The sequence below is a fragment of the Thunnus maccoyii genome, chromosome 14, assembly GCF_910596095.1.
Source record: "Thunnus maccoyii chromosome 14, fThuMac1.1, whole genome shotgun sequence".
Classification (NCBI taxonomy): Eukaryota; Metazoa; Chordata; class Actinopteri; order Scombriformes; family Scombridae; genus Thunnus; species Thunnus maccoyii.
The window spans coordinates 28562023-28578640 of NC_056546.1; the positions used below are offsets into that span (position 1 = coordinate 28562023).

Consider the following 16618-nt stretch of genomic DNA (forward strand, 5'->3'; position numbering starts at 1 on the left):
CAATGTGATCAGACATCAGTTTAGGTGCAGGTTTGAAAATTGGACCTGTGCAGAACTCTACTGCATTCGAAGATGGCACCCTAATCATTCCAATGAAAGCTGCTCACTGAGCACATATGCAAAGACGTTTTTCAAGCTTCCTCGAGCTTCAGCATCTTTGGGCCCATACAGCATACACACTACGGTCCTTCTCTAGCCGAGGTGGCTTCTTGTCGGCTCTCTGCACACAAGGGTGGCTTAAAAACTATTCACTGATACAGCTTTTCTAGACCTCCCAAATTTAATTGGACCTAATTCCTTCAAAGTTTATCATACAAAAAGTTCCATTTCAGGATGTTTGTGATCAGAAAAATTCATAATTTCAGAGCCATTCACTTATGTATGTGAAGAGTTGTTCTGCAATTCTTACTGTGACCACTGCATCAAAATGGTCTCACACACATGAATGTCACAGAAACTCTGACCTCCCACACCAAGTGTTTAAGAAAGGAAGGAGTTGAAGCCTGCCTGAAGAACTTTTTCAGCACATGCACAGAGTAAGCAGCTTTAATTGAAATGAACTAGGGGTGGGGGATATGACAAAATATTTTGCCATACTGTTTATAATAAGGTAGCTGTCCCTTCAGTATCTCTGCATGTATACTGTGGACAATGTCGAAAATCAATGAGCTTTATGGTAATATTTGGGCTTTCACTCTGCACTGCTTACATAGCTTTTTTGAAAGTCATAGATGATACCTTTCCAGTTCCACAATGAATCCTGTCACATTTTTGTATTGCAAAAGATTGTGACATGTTATCTCCTTACACCCATACAAAGAAGTAATTACAAATAATCCTAGAACCACACTGACCTTACTGGTACAGTATCTATTGGACATGGAAAAGATGACCTTTGATCTCAATAAACAACTTTGACCATTCGACTCCTCACCTACACAGGTGGTTTGGGAATCATCCAGGCGGTATCCCTCATTACAGTGGCAGGTGTAGCCCTCCGCTGTGTTGTAACAAATCCCCATGCCACAAATATAAGGGTTGATCTGGCACTCATCCACCTCTGGGCCAGAAGAGAGAGAGAAGAGAGTATTTATGCAGCAGCAGTTTTTAGAACTAATAATGGGTCCTACAAAAGATCATGAAGAGTTGTGAGGTAGCACAACATACCACTGTACCACAAGTTAAATGCTTAATATAAAAGTACCACATGTTCACAATGTATACCAAAAAGAAGCCTCCAGCAGCTGACTGCAATGGGATTAACCAAATATGGATACAATTAATGCATATGACTCATGAGTTTTATATATTGATTTACATTTTTGTTAAAGGCAATTTTGGGAAATACGCCTATTCGCTTTCTTGCAAAAGTTAAATGAGAAGATTGATACCATTCTCATGTCTGCACAATAAAAAAATTAAGCTAACATAGCTTAGCACAAAGACTGAAAAAATGGGAAAACAGCTAGCCTGGCTTTGTTCAAAGGTAACAATATCCACCTACTAGCACTTCTAAAGCTCACTAATTAACATGATGTCTTGGTTGTTTAATCTGTACAAAAACAGAAGTGTAAATGGGGGGTTAGGTGCCACACTATGTCTTGGTCAGGGCCAGCAACTTTCTGCAGTTTCCGCTGGTTATCAGGCAACTAAGGTCATAAATGTTTATTTGTCAAACTATTACTTCCAAGATCAAGAACAAACCTTTACACTCAAGATCAATATCAATTTAATCTTTCTGTGGCTTGCACAAATATAAGTTTAAGTTACATTTAGCCAGCTTAGCAAAGAGCAGAGGCAGGAGGAAACTTCCAAGCTTGCCCAGCTTCATCAAAAAGGGAAGAAATATCCAAAGTCCATAGCATAATTGGATTTTGGAGGCATATTGGACATAACCTTATTGAAAAAGGCAAGTTAAGAGAAATGGGTATGCCAACAAATGAATGACAGATTCACAAAATGAAGGTTGTGTTTTTCCCTATCAGAGGTGCAACACTGCTAAAGATATCAGAGCTAAAAAAATTCTCCCAGTGGAAGATAGAGGAATAGCAAAGGACAGAACCATTAGATCAGAGGTCAAAATCTGTGTTAATTCCATTTATATCACCTTTTTTAGCATATGACCTGTCAGGAACTCACTTTTAGGATTCAGTACATGCCAAGGACATATTATTGGATCAGTTAACAATGTGTGTGTATGAAACCAGCCACCCAGTATAGTTCACTTTATTCAAGCCTTTTTAGTGATGTCTGTGCTTGTGTGTGTCTTGTGTGAGACACGGTAGAAGGGGTCAGGTACGTACCAAGGACATTTATATTAGCAACTGGTCAGCTGTGCTTCTGTTCACTACCTTAGAATGTAACTTTCAAAATAGACCTGAAGCCGGCTGCACCAGCCTTCCTTAGTGTAGATTTACACATCACTAAATTAAAATTAACACTAACTGCCGAGGAGGGAGCTGTTGCTTTGTTAACTGAATTGACTGACAAAATTCTTGTTAGCTTGCTAATATTTGAGTGAAGAAGGAATAACAATGTAAATTGAAAAGATTTTTGGCAGTTGTGTTTAATATATTGTTTGCCCCCCCTAAAACTATAATTGTAATTGTAATTTAGCTGACATCCTGTTTACATAATTCACTGCTACTAATGTTTCCTGGCAACCGATTGACAGATTACTAAGGTCTTTACGAGCTAAGATATATCTTGAGTTTTAACAGTACAACCCATTTAGAAAATCACTAGTTTGAAACCATCTACAACTTAGGACTTTACAAAGGAACTTAGTAAGGGATTTACGAATAGCAGGTGCAACCTGATCCAGAACAGCAGAGCACAGTAGGAAAGAACAAAATTTAAAGAAAAGAAAGAAAAGAAAAAAGTAAAAAATGTTATTAATCTTACCAGCTGACTGGGTTGGAGCAATGTCCTGGCCTGCATTAGATGGGAGGATCTCCACTGGGGCAGGAGGAGAGCTCCTCTCAAAAACCTCTACCAGATGGAGAAAACACAAAGCAATGGACATTAATTCCATCAAATATATCTTTGAATAATTCAACAAATGGTACTTTGACTCTTAATTACATCTTGATCACTAACTGCTTCTACTGCAGTTGGCTTAAATACAACAATACTATAGATTACACATCTGTTATGCAGTTGATATCAAGCTGTATTAATCCTTAACCCCTTACTGATTTCAGCAGCTTAGCCTTTCTCAGAAACTGTCTTGGCAACAGTGAGTGGGTGACTTCTCATAACGTTTTAAAACTCCATTTTAAGGTTAGAGTGATTGCAAGTATTTTGACGTTTTTATCTAGTGATAAAATATTTTCAACAATATGAAAAACAATATAATACAATTTTTTGCTCTTTCAGTGGGATTGGTGATGCCATTGCCCAACTTTCTTTTTCTGAATATGCTAAATGAAAGGTCAGGGGGTCAGTGTCATACTCTGAGCAGTTGAGATATTGTGCTCCGTATCAAAGTACTGAATAGACTGACAGATGACAGACAAAATGACTATGCCACCCATTGACTTCGCTGATAGCATGGCAAAATGCTTCAATCAGCAGCAATTCTGTGAATGTAAACACACTGATGATGACAAAGGGCAGAGGAGAATGACCACACTCTGTCAAGCTAACAGTAAGGCCACAAGTATGCAAACCGGAGTACTTCTACTTTGTAGAAGGGCAACGCTGAAGAAGACCATCCATATAGCAGCAATTAAGAGCAATATCAAGGCTACAATGAGCAGGTGATCACCTAAACTGAACCACTGAAAATAGTGGAAGAGTACATATTACACTTTTAATACCAGCTGAGCATCATTTGAGTGCCACAGCATACATAAGCGCTGTTGCTGACCAGTTACATGCCCTCATGGTCAATGGTACACTCTTTTGAAATGGAGACTTCCAGAAGTATAACATGCCATGTAACAAGCAAGAACTCATCACCTCAGCACAGTTCTACAAACATCCAGTCCGATGGCCTTATCAATTTCCATGTAAGGGGGCACTTTCAGGATGAAGTTTAAGGGATAAGGCTGGTGATCTATATTTTTCTTATTGTTAACAAATCTCATGTGCAGAGCCAAACCAACAATGAATTCATCTACTTACAATACTCTGTGTGTGTCCAAAGCCTGATATATCTTATTCCTCTGTGCTTTAGCGCTCCGTCGTTGTCCAAAAACATGTCAGTGAGTCAAACCACTGCATTGGGTGACATGTTCCCTCACCATGAAGATTACGGTCACATTAGTTTGTTTAGAAACGGTTCCAAAGACTAATAACAGCGATCACATTTTCAGTCTCAGGAGAGAGGTTCCTTGGACAGCAGACGCCACTGCTAATGCTTGGAAATGCAGTTTCGTTTACAGTGCTAGCTTGTTGTGCTACATATCACAACCTCTTGACTTGATGTACTGAAGTTCTTTGAGAAATTTACAATCAGCAGTGGAAGAAGTACTCAGATCCTTTACTTAAGTATAGGTAGAAATACTGCTGTCCAGAAATACTCCATTACAAGTAAAAGTCCAGATTTCAAAATGTTACTTAAGTCAAAGTACAGAAGAATTAGCAGAAAAACGTACTTAAAGTAACAAAAGTAAAAGTACTCATTATGCAGAGTGTTATATTATTACAGTATATTATATTAGCTACACATTTGTTTGTATCACTTGAGACACACATGAGAGCATTTCAATGTTGTAGTTCATCAATGTGGAGCCACTTTTAGATACTTTGAGTAGATTAATAGTAACAGTACTGTTTTTTAATAATAATAATAATAATAATAATAATAATGATAAATACACTTCATTTATATAGCACCTGTCACACAAAGCGCCTAACAATTTTTTTGAAAATTAGGAGAGAATCTAAATAACATTTAGAATATTAAAATATGTTATATTATGTCAAATCTTCGTCTGAAAAGTAACTAAAGCTGTCAAATAAATGTAGTGGGTGAGTACAGTACTTGAGTAAATGTACAATGTAGTATAAAGTAAAGATATGTAGCATTGTATCATGATTGTAATGTAGCACAACAAGCTACCAAAGCACTGTGAACAGAACATGTGACCCAGTGCAATGGTGTGGCTCACTGACGTTAACAAAATAGTTTTTGAACACGACACAGAGATAGATAGATACGACAATCAGGCTTTTGAAACACACACAATACTTGTAAATAAGATCAATTCATTGTTCTGCACATGAGATATGTTGACAGTAAGAAAAATATAGAAAATCTCCAGCCATATCTTTTAACAAGAAGATGGCATTATAAACATACAGCTGATAATTATACAGAAACTGGATGTTGTTCTGGAGACAAACAGGGATTGTGTTGAACATCATTATTGTATATCACTACAAGAATAAAGAAGAAAATTAACTCACAACCCATGGACTTCCTTTGTTGTATGATGTTATTAAATGCCATTTTCATATTCAGAGGTTAATGGGAAATTCAAAAATCACATCTAAGCTTGAACATCAGGGGCCTCATTATCAACTGTGCCCATGTCTTTCTTGTACTTGAGAATGTGCGCATTTAGAACTGCTCCTAACCAAGCGCACCAACAAACCCCTAGCAGTGCATAAGTGTAATCGTGGGCAAAGTGATTCCTGAATTATAGATACACAAACCAATTCTACTGTCAACCATAATGGATAGATTATAAACTATTGTTATTGAAGACGCGCATCTCCATTTTTATTTGAAAAGCAAGGTAATCATTTCTATCACAGTGAAATTATGCCATTAATGCCTCACTGAGTACCTGTGACGTCATGTAAACTTACATACATAGGATCTGTTGGCAACATTCAATTGTAATCGATCTACATTAATAATGAACTGTTACACTTTGGTACTATTTAATTTATGTGATTCAACCAAGTCATGTATATTTTCTGTTTTGCTGAAACTTAAAAAGTGCAACAATTAAAATAAAAATTAAAGCAAATTCATATTTTATGAATTACACTGAATTGGTACTGTGCCTAATGTCTACATTGGGTTCTGCAATTTATTATTTGACCATCACAGAAAGTGAACGATCCATCACCTGTCCCCATACTATATCTTTATGTATCTATCTCTGCACAAACCATTTGTGGAAGTGTCAAATAAAACAGTCATAAAAACATCATCTCAAATAGCTTTACACGGAATAAATAATTGACATCGACATCATATGAAATGTGGAAATAGTGGATAATAGTGGATTGTGTATTTTACACAACGTGAAATACAAGAACACCAGTGACAATGCACACATAAAATGAGACTTACATGTACTGTATGTCTATAAGTCCGTTGATGTGGTGCATGCTGGAAAGCTTGCCCACAAGCCTGCTCCCGGACACCACATGTATGTGGTTTGGAACAGGATGTGGTTTGGCCATATCTGCCATTTTGGGGGCGATTCTATATGTAAATGAGCCTGTATGTGCAGGAGCAGATGGCTGTAAAATAGGTGAGATTTATCATTGTTCATTATCTGAAACTATCCATGTGCATGTTTGATAAATATCAATTCTCTTGTTTATGGACAGAACCGACACACACATTTAGAACTTGTTCTATGCCTGCTTTAATTAATTAAGCCCCTAGTGTTAAAATATATAAGTGCATAACTGTTACCATATAACAGTCATTCTTTTTTTTTTTTTTTTAAAACACAATCTGATGAAATTCAAAAATGTACATTGGCTATATTACTCCAAAGACAGATTTTCCCTAAAATAAAGGTTAAAAAAAAAAATCAACAATTTTTTACTGTTTTTTTAGTTCTTATTGAATCATTTGGCTCTGCACTTCCTGCATGCATTACAAAATTCCTATAGAATGTGAGTGATGGACATTAATGGCATAAAGTTCCCTTGTGGCTGTCAGACCAATTTGGCAATGGATGACAGATGCATTGGATTTTCTCTAAATTAAAATGTTTAGTATTGGTTTATGTGCAATAATTAACAATCCTACTGTAAAAGTTTTAGAAATTTATGATCATATAAATATCAGTCTGGCTTCATCCTAAACTGAGAACTGGAGGGAATATGAGGAGTGTTGCCAACCTCATCACAGAGCCTGAAATTTTCCAGCTCGGTCAGTGAAAGAGCTCCACTGTTCTGAAAGCATGATTGTAGCTTAGAAAAAGATAAAACAATGGAGGAAGATGTGGCATAAATAAAAGAATGAATGAATGAAATAATCAATACTAATACTGTAAAAAGATCACAGTACAGTGGCCTTTTTAGGACATCAGACTCATCTGGTCAGCAGCAGACTCAGCTGCATTCTGTGTTCTCAACTGTGTTTCCTCAGGCTAAGTTGTCCTTTTAGCTTAATGTTAGCATATACACGTTATTTTGTTCTTTTTACAGATATTTGCTAACATTAGCATTTTAACAGTAGTATTACAGTACAACTGGTCCTGACAAACATTAGTTGAACTAACGAACAGCTGAGGCTAATAAAGTTGCTCTGAGCTTGACAAGCTGAGTCTGATATGTCACACACTGGCTACCATACCATACAGTATAAAGGGTAGAGAAGCAGACACCTGGGTAGGCTGCCTCCATCTTGACAGTGGACACACCCGGAGATAGCTGGGGCAGGATAGGTTCAACTACTGGCCTATTACTAACCACAGGAACTACCAGCTCCTTCAACGACAAGACACAGACAATAATACCAAAGGAACAAGGTCAACAGAGCACTCTATGCATATTTTAAGTCCAAATGTAATCATTTCAGCTTTGCAATGGAAGCACACTGCTTCTGTCATGCAACGCAAGTGCTGTGCTGGGAAGCAGATTAGCATTCAGCTTGCATGGCAACTGACTGCAGTTTAATAACAGAGCAAGAATGAAAAGCTCAGCAGGGAAGCCAGAAAGCAAAAAGTGTTTGCCACTTTAACACAGACTTTTGTCTGGATTTGTTTGTGACAATGTCAAGGATTTCCATCTATTTTACTTGTACTTACGTATACATATACACATTGAAAAAGTACATATTGATGGACTGCTCAGTGCTGACCAGCTCAAAGTCATGCAGCAATGTTGCTGACTTCATGCAAAGGTGATTCTGCCACTCCTCAGCGGCTGAGAGGAGTGTCTGTGTGCATGCAAACTGCTTCTACATTTTCACTCTTGAATGTGTCCAACCTACCTGATCTGGTGCAGTTGTTGCTACTGAACCACAGGAAAAAAAAAGATTTATAGTGTGAAAAAATGTAAGTGTATGTGTGTAATATAATATACTCTAACTGTTCTGTCAGTGGATTTCACATTACATTCTATTATTCCAAACAATATACCTGTGTATAAACATTAAAGATTTTGATGATGGCTGTGACATCACTGTGTTTGCTTCTCACTGCACAGCTAGTGGCACAGCTATGTTCACCCACGCATGCTCAGGAAAGGATGTGCCAGAGGCTTGGTGACGACATGACTACTCACAGGGCTAGTTGGCAAACTACTGTAGCTGGCAAGCTAACCGCTAACATGCTAGCTAACTGGGAACAGGCTGGCACTAGTTAGTCCCAATAGGTCTCCCAGTTAGCTAGCTTGCTAACTGTCATTCAGCAAAGCTAGCTAGCTTACTTACTAACCAGACAATAAGTTAACACAGTTTATTCATCTCATGAAAGAAAATGAAATTGATTTGAATTTTCACACAGATTTGTGTCAATAACAGCATTTTGCTTCAACCATAAATGAATCAAGCCACTGTTTATTGTGTGTGGATGAGATATTAATTACATTTCTAGTCGTGCTTTTGAGTCATTTTTTGCCATATGAGTATTAACATAAAGCTGCTGTCATATTAGCCCTCACTCACTAATGGAAATTATGACATCTGCTCTCAGATACCCTACAACTGTTTTATAAATCCAGGGTTTCTTGAATTAATTAAAAGAAATAAACAAGAAAAAAACAAATAAATAGGGCTGTAGTTAACCAAAGAAAATCTTGGTCGACTGAAATCATCCATAATCTTCAACTAATCTATTAGTCGCCAGGGGGTGGGGGGCTCAGCACCCACACATTTCTCCCTTCTCAATTTCTCTGTTTAGTGTCTTCAGATTAGGCTAACTTAATAACTAGGCTAACAGGAAACAACAGACGTGACTTTTCTTGGTCTTCAGAAGCTGCAGCATTTATTAACTGTTACACTGTAGTCTGTTCTGTACATTTACTGCCAGACTGACAACTTACTGCTAACCTTTTCCTCTGCTCCGCTTGCTTTTCTACTTCTGAAAGTGACACAGAGATTATATGACCAATGAGACTTTGGTCAGACGAGAGCATATCAACCAAATAATTGACCAGGAGACTACAGCCCTACAAATTATTAATTACAAAGTATATTGGGCTGTGTTTTTACTGCACCTGTACAACATCAGCCCCTAAATAAACAGTGCTGAAAAAAAGGGGCCCATGGTTGAACCTAGTTGCTGACATTGGTCTACTTTATCAGTTTTTGTGTGGAGATTTCCCATTAATGTCCATAACTACTGTATAAACCTGAAAAGTTTATGTCTGCTGGTTGGAGTTTTATAAAATAATCATAAAAAGACAGTTTTTGGAATTAAAAAAATCATAAAGCAATCATTCTTTGATCACAAGAAAAAAAACATTGATTATGGCCCTCCATAAATCATCAATAGATGGAATGCAAAGACATAGTCATTTGCAATTAATCTCAGCTATGCAAACAACTTTTATTTCATAAATACGACACCTTTGTTAAAGCAAACCCTTTGCGCCCTTTAATCATTCAGAGGCCCAGGTTTCCATGATGTGAAAAGGTCATAAACAACAGAGACCACATTCTTAGGTCTGAAATATAACAACATGAAGGATTTTTTTTTTTAAATCCCTCCTCTCTTCCTCCCACCCAGCACGGCTTTCTGCTGTGCCAAAATGCCAGTGTGTACGGCTGCCAGGCGCCACATTACTTTCTGGTGGTATCCAAACACTAATCTGCACAGGTTTTGGGTGGTGGATTTCTGTCAGATTGTTTTTTGAGGCCTGTCCTGTGTGCCTGGAAAACTCTATGCTACTCTGCTCCAGAGAAGCTTAGCAGTAATTTGGACTGTGTCTGGCTTTGGCTAAGATGTTGCAAAGTTTCTCCTTCCCTTAGTGGCTGCCAAGCATGTCCTGAATAATAACAGGAGAGGGTGAAGCTCCTCTCCCTTTCTCTGCCTCCTAGAGCAACAGCCAGGTTCATCTCCCTCCCCTCTCTCCCTCTTTTGAAGGGATGTGGGCTGGGCTGTGTTTGAAGGGAATGTGAAGTGAGCCAAAGCACTTTAATCCTTGTCCTCTACAAACAAATGTCACAAGAGGGATGTTTCTTTTAAGATCTGGGTTCTTAATCACATGCAAGAGGGATCATAAATCAGGGTTTGTAGTGCTACTTTGGAGCTGTAATTTGCAAAAGTGAGATTGCTGTTCATCCCACAATGTAGATATTTTTAGTGTGACACTGGCAATGTGAGGCTGATAAATTACAACCACACTTCAAACAAGAGAAACTGGGGGTAATTTGTTACACTGTTTGATACTTGTTACTTATTCATCATTTATTAAAAGGAGAACAAAAAAGCATTTCTCCCTCTGCATTGCCTACAGCAATCCTTCAAAAATATTAATTTCTTTGACAGTACATTGAGTTCAGACACTTAAAAGCATGCTACAATGCAAAATATTGATGCCTTAATATCTCCAAAATCTAACTCTTGCAGGATAAATTCTGCAATAGAGAGAATTAGACTGTATTTTACCACTTAAGGGGCAAGTTGCAGGCTGGTTTGAAGGTGGTGGACATAAATCAACTCCATCCACTCGTTCAAACACAACACACAATGGAAACTGACTATTGCTTAAGTGATTAATTAACTGATCATAAATTATTTGATAATCAATAAATGGTTTCAAGGTGTTTCTACATAAAGTCCAAATTGATGTGTGAGATATTCACACAAAATCAATCAGGTTGTTAAATCATTGTGCTTCTATTTCTATTTGCACAAAACACTTTGGGTTGGAGTATTGTTTCTTCTGAAATTTTGGTGTCAAACAAATAAAAACATTATCCTAGCTCAAGACTCTGCCAGTCAGTGAAATTCACCACTTTCTTGTCCCTCGCCCAGACTGAGTGAACCTAGTAATGTCTTTTGCTGTAAATTTAATTAGCTTAGAAGCATGTACAGCAAACGATCATCATGGCTACTGGAGCATGGAGTCTCCATTGTTGACCAGATGTACAAAAATAAAATCAAATAGAACACAAAGAAGTGTATGGTTTTGTCTTTTACATTTGGTGTGCACTGAGCAAAATCAATTAGATCCTTTATCAAGCAAAAATGAATGACTTGATTGATTAACCAATGAATATCCAAAAAGTCAAGGTACATTGCTTTGTCATGGTAGAAAAGTTAAAAAGCCTATAGTGTATAGTTTTTTTTTAATCATGTAGCGACTATAGTGGCTGGATGATTATTGACAACACATCAGTCTTCCTTTTGTACCTTGACGAAGCAGTGTTCCTTGACTTTTTGGCAAATTTATTCTCCTTATTTGTAGACACTGATTGCCTACTCGTGCATCAGGAGAACCTGTTTTGTGATATATAGCTGTCAGATCCAAGAAGCACTTTCTCATTTGTTTTGTAATTTATTATCTTTGGCTGTTGTTGGTCAGACAAAACAAGCCATTTGAAAACATCACATTGGACTCATAGAAATTGTGATTTCCAACAGTTTTCCAGAGCTCATTCTGTAATTATTTCATTTTGTAGTCTTTTAGATTTGATTGTTGGTTTTTTTTCATGAATCAACATATGAATCAGTATTGAAAACAATCCAAAGAATTAGTTAAAACACTATTCTGTTGCTTCTTTATGTTTATTGAGTTTTAGGAGCTTAATCATAATATAGTTCCTTGTTTAATTGTAAGGTCGAATGTACTTTTGGTGTAGGTCAGCTAATGCAATTTCACCAATTCACTGTACAATACTAAACCAAATCAACAAGTTATAAGTTACATAAAACGGAGAATATTACACACAGCTTCTTTCTGCCAAACTAAACATGCACTGGGGATGTTGCACTGTAGAGACTCACCTGGTATAATCTCGTCTGCTTTCCCAAAAGCCTCCACTGGTCTCTCTGGCGTTGGCAGGGGTTGGGGGGGTAGTGGATCAATGGGCTCCTGGTAAACTGGCTTATTGACAGGTGGATTTGGTAGAACAGTGTAGCCCATTCCACCAGGACAGATCTCTTTGAACTTAGCTACATAACAAAAAAATACAAGAGTTTATGATACAATTGAAAATTAGAAGTGCAGAAAAAAACACTCTTTTCAATTGTAAACACATTAACATCTATTATAAAGACTTCTGGTGTGACAGTTTCTCTGAGATCATGGTCTACATGGCTTCTTTAGGTTGGACACACTACAAGGGTTTTGGATATACTACTTCTAACTAGTTCATAACAAACTCCAAAAAACTGCTACTAGACCAAAACCTCACGAGAAATACAACAGTAGCACACTTTCTAGAATTAATCTCTCAATATTTTAACTGCACGTTGTGTTTTGTGGGTCTACCTTAAACCTGCTTTACTTTGCAGCTCTGATCTCAGTAACAATATGAGACAATTCCTCCAAAAATCCTGATAAAGAAACTAAGATGAGGATATTTTATATGGAACTAATAACTTGTTCACGGCAGCAAACAAAACTCCACCTTTTGCTACAAAGTGCCACATTTTTTCCACCTCTCTACCCTTACACGAGCGTATTTCAGAAGTCTTACATGGGATAAGGTAAACACATTAATGAGATACTGACATCTGAAAAGAGAGAAAACTACAAACTAAATTAAGTCACATGGAGAGTCAATAATACAACAATAATCCAGTTTCTGGAAAAGCCAAAAAAACAAACAAACAAACAAACAAAAAAAAGCAACTTGGGTTTCCAAGCCAAGCATTCTCCCTCAAACTTCAGCTGCACCACAACTGATAAACCTAAAATTACTGGGGGGCTTTAGTGTTAAAAACAAGTGTGGCGGATTAGTTTGCATTTCAGTTGTTTATCTAAAAGCATTCACATTGAACATTTGGCAGAGCTGTCTGTTATGTCTTCTGATGTATTCCATTGTTCTACAATCACTGAGACACCATGGGAATGTGAAGTAGATAACAATTGACATAAAATTGACCTATATGCTGATGATGTTCCTGTTTTGGACAGCCATCAGACACAGCTTAATTTGAAGGTACAACGATTCTCCAGAGAGCCGCGACCCTGAAGGACCACTCCTGAGGTCGCAAAATGCAGAGCAGTATTTAACAGAGCCAAAGGGATACTTTGGGATAAGCCAGGAGTTCAGTATGGACTGCTATACCCAGTGAAGCTGAGGGTGACTCTCTGCTTCTATAAACACAGGGACTGTGTTTACAGATGCGAGGAAAGCCCAGGAGTTCGCCAACCTTTATTTGGGCACAGGCAAAGAAGATGCAGAGGATCCCACGACAGACGCTGCAAGTGCTGCAAGTGATTGGATCTTGTTGGTAAAGTAGGCTAGGATCTGGGCAATGTTATAACATTTAGCCAGTCAATGTTAACATATTTTTGTTCATTTTTTGATTAGGCTAAATAATCAGCTCTCTTTAAAGATTAAATATTCTGTTATTGGTTGTTATAAAATGTAAACTCAAGCAAACCTAGACAGTACCCTGTGCCCTACTCTGAAGGAAGCCATTATAAACAAAAATAACTAAACAGGGAAAGAAGAGAAGAAGTAAGTACCTATAGATCATTATCACTCTTGACATATGACCAAAAGATACTGGGTAAAACTCAGCTCTTTATTTGGTTAACTTATCAATCCCAACCAGACAGGCTTCGTACCAAACAGGCATTCTTCCTTTAATCTAAGACGTCTTTCACTCTAAGAGCCAGAAAACAAATGATTTGTCTGTCCTCTCCCTCGACACAGAAAGGGCTTTCGACCAACTGGAATGGTCTTATCTTTTTGCAACCCTGAGAAGTTATGGCGTTGGCAAACAATTTGAAAAATGGCTAAAACTCCTCTACCATGGGCCTTGTGCTAGAATCAAAAGATACAATAAGTAAAATCTGACTATACGCGAATGATATCCTATTTTACAGAACCAAACCGCAATGTTCTATCCGGGCTATCTTAGACACCATCTCTCATTTTGGAATGTTTTTCGGGCTATAGGATTAACTGGTCTAAGACTGAACTAATGCAAATCAAACTGCATGACCCCTTAGTACCGCAAAACTTTCCCTTCAAAATCACAATGACAGATTTCCAGTCACTTTACAAAGCCAACTTCCCCCCTCTTGTGGCAAAATTGCAAAATAGCATTCAGGTTTGGAAGTCTCTTCCTATCTCCCTTGCGGGAGGGGTCAATGCAATAAAAATAGTTTTTCTGCTGCAAATTCCTTATCTATTTCAAAATATTCCAATTTTCTAACCTAAGAAGTTCTTTAAGAAACTTGACTCCATCATTGTTCCATTTCTATGGGACTATAAGGCTCACAAAATTAATAAGGTTCACCCCTATAAATCAAAATTAGATGGGGAAATTTCTTAACTTTATTGCTAGGTCTGTGCACTTCACACTATTATTAAGTGGCTAGATCATACTTTTACTTACCCCACCTGGCTCAAAATGGAAAGAGAGGAATATACCCCTTATCAGATAGGTGCACTGATCTTATCACCGACAAACATAATTCATAATTCAACCCACAATAACATAATTTCCATAAGCACTTGGAAACAGATTATATCCCATTTCGAAATTGAGTTCATATCCACTTTCCTACCAATAGCAGGGAATGCCTGTTTTGTCCCTTCTACTTTAGATTCAGGTTTGACACAGTGGAGAGATCTGAGTATCCAGCAGGTTTGAGACCTGGTTGTAGACGGGAGTTTGCCTGTTTGCCTCCTTCAATCACCTTCAGGTCAAATATGGTCTCCATAGAAACAATTTCTTCAGATATTTGCAGGTTAAGAATTATGTTAAAAAATACGTACCTACTCTAGAGAAAATAGAACCAGCAAAGTTTGATGGATTCTTTAAGATGGGAAGCAGGAATAGACACCTATTATCTTTATAACTCATTATTCAGAATCACACCCTCTGTGCAGGGTATATATAAACACAACATTTTATATATAATATAAAAACACACGAGGAACATAAGCTGGGTACAGAGGTAGATGGTGATCTTTGAGCTCAAGAGAATATATACAAACGCTCCGACAACTTTAAGTACTGTCTTCATTACACACATAATCTTTCCAGATGTATCCCCAAATACCATATTGAAGAGGCCACTCTTCTCCACAGTTTATTCAGTATATTCACTGTCCTAAGTTAACTCCATTTTGGACTAATATATTGCAAATTTTATCAGATATGTTGCATTAATGGAACCTGACCTGCTTCTGGTGGTACTTGAAGTCTCCAATCAGTTTCCCTGCTTAGTAAATGTCAACAACAACAGCTATGTTATGCACTTATCATAGCAAAAATACTTAATATTAATGTTTTGGAAAAAGGCAGAGGTCCCACCTGTCAAATTATGGCTGGAAGAAATTGTAAAACTTTCTCAATTGGAAAGAATACGGTTCTCGCTATTAAACAAACTGATATAGGTCAACAGGATTTGGCATCCCCTTCTCCAATACATTTATAGCTCAAACTGATCAGTTGTACAATATTGATGTGAAGTCCCGGGTAGGGAGGAGGGTGGTGGGATAACTGGACTGTTGTATACATGTCTTTTGTTTTAGTTTTTTTCTGTCCTCTTCTTTTTTCTTTTTGATTGTTTGTTATATCTCTAACTCTAAAGCAAGGACAAATTTGTAATAATGAACATATTTTATGACTGATTCCACAATAAAAAAAAAGGTTTAAACTAAAAACAATCACTTGTACTCAAAGTATCTCAAAAGGCATCCAAGAATGTGTTAGTGCAGAGAGTTCAGGCTTTGACAGAGACAAGGCTTATGCTCGTTCCAAGACTAAATGCCCTTGCGTAATGGAATGCTTGGCTTGGTTTCATCACCCGCAATGGTACAATATTTTTGTGTAACTGTAAGCATGAGGAAGCAGCAACCCCTTCCCCCGTCCCCCTATCCTCAGTGCTCAGTGTGGAAAACAATATGCAGTTCATTCAAGTAGTGAGAGACGTTGGTAACACTGGTAAAGGAAATAAAAGGTCAAAGGGCACAAGGAGCATTGTATGACTTACCATCACATAGATTTATATTGACTGACAAGCTATCTTATTAGCACTATTTAGATCATTTGAAGTAATAAAGAAGATTACTGAACATATGAATAGAGATGAACTTGACAAGAAGTCAGAAGTTCTGACAGAGAACAAGTTTAACTTTAACTGAGTAATGAACTTTACTCACCAACAAACTGACAATCTGACGAAGAGAAAGTAAAACTGTAAACCATGTATTCCACCTAAATCTCCACACACATCATCACCAAACATATTGCTGACAAAACATAAGTTTTAAAGGAGC

General features: G+C 37.4%; 1 protein-coding gene across 6 annotated transcripts in view; it reads right to left on the minus strand.

Moving 5' to 3' along the window:
- The window catches only part of ltbp1 (latent transforming growth factor beta binding protein 1), a 156255-nt gene that overhangs the window by 38048 nt on the left and 101589 nt on the right, over positions 1–16618 (minus strand). For 5 of the 6 annotated variants that reach the window (XM_042433005.1, XM_042433004.1, XM_042433001.1 and 2 more), the window contains 5 exons: positions 12156–12323; positions 8195–8217; positions 7587–7689; positions 2905–2991; positions 935–1060 (listed from right to left, as the gene is read on the minus strand). In XM_042433005.1, the coding sequence (XP_042288939.1) occupies positions 935–1060; positions 2905–2991; positions 7587–7689; positions 8195–8217; positions 12156–12323 (507 nt within the window). The remainder of the gene's footprint in view (positions 1–934; positions 1061–2904; positions 2992–7586; positions 7690–8194; positions 8218–12155; positions 12324–16618) is intronic. The other variant, XM_042433002.1, reaches the window with a different exon arrangement.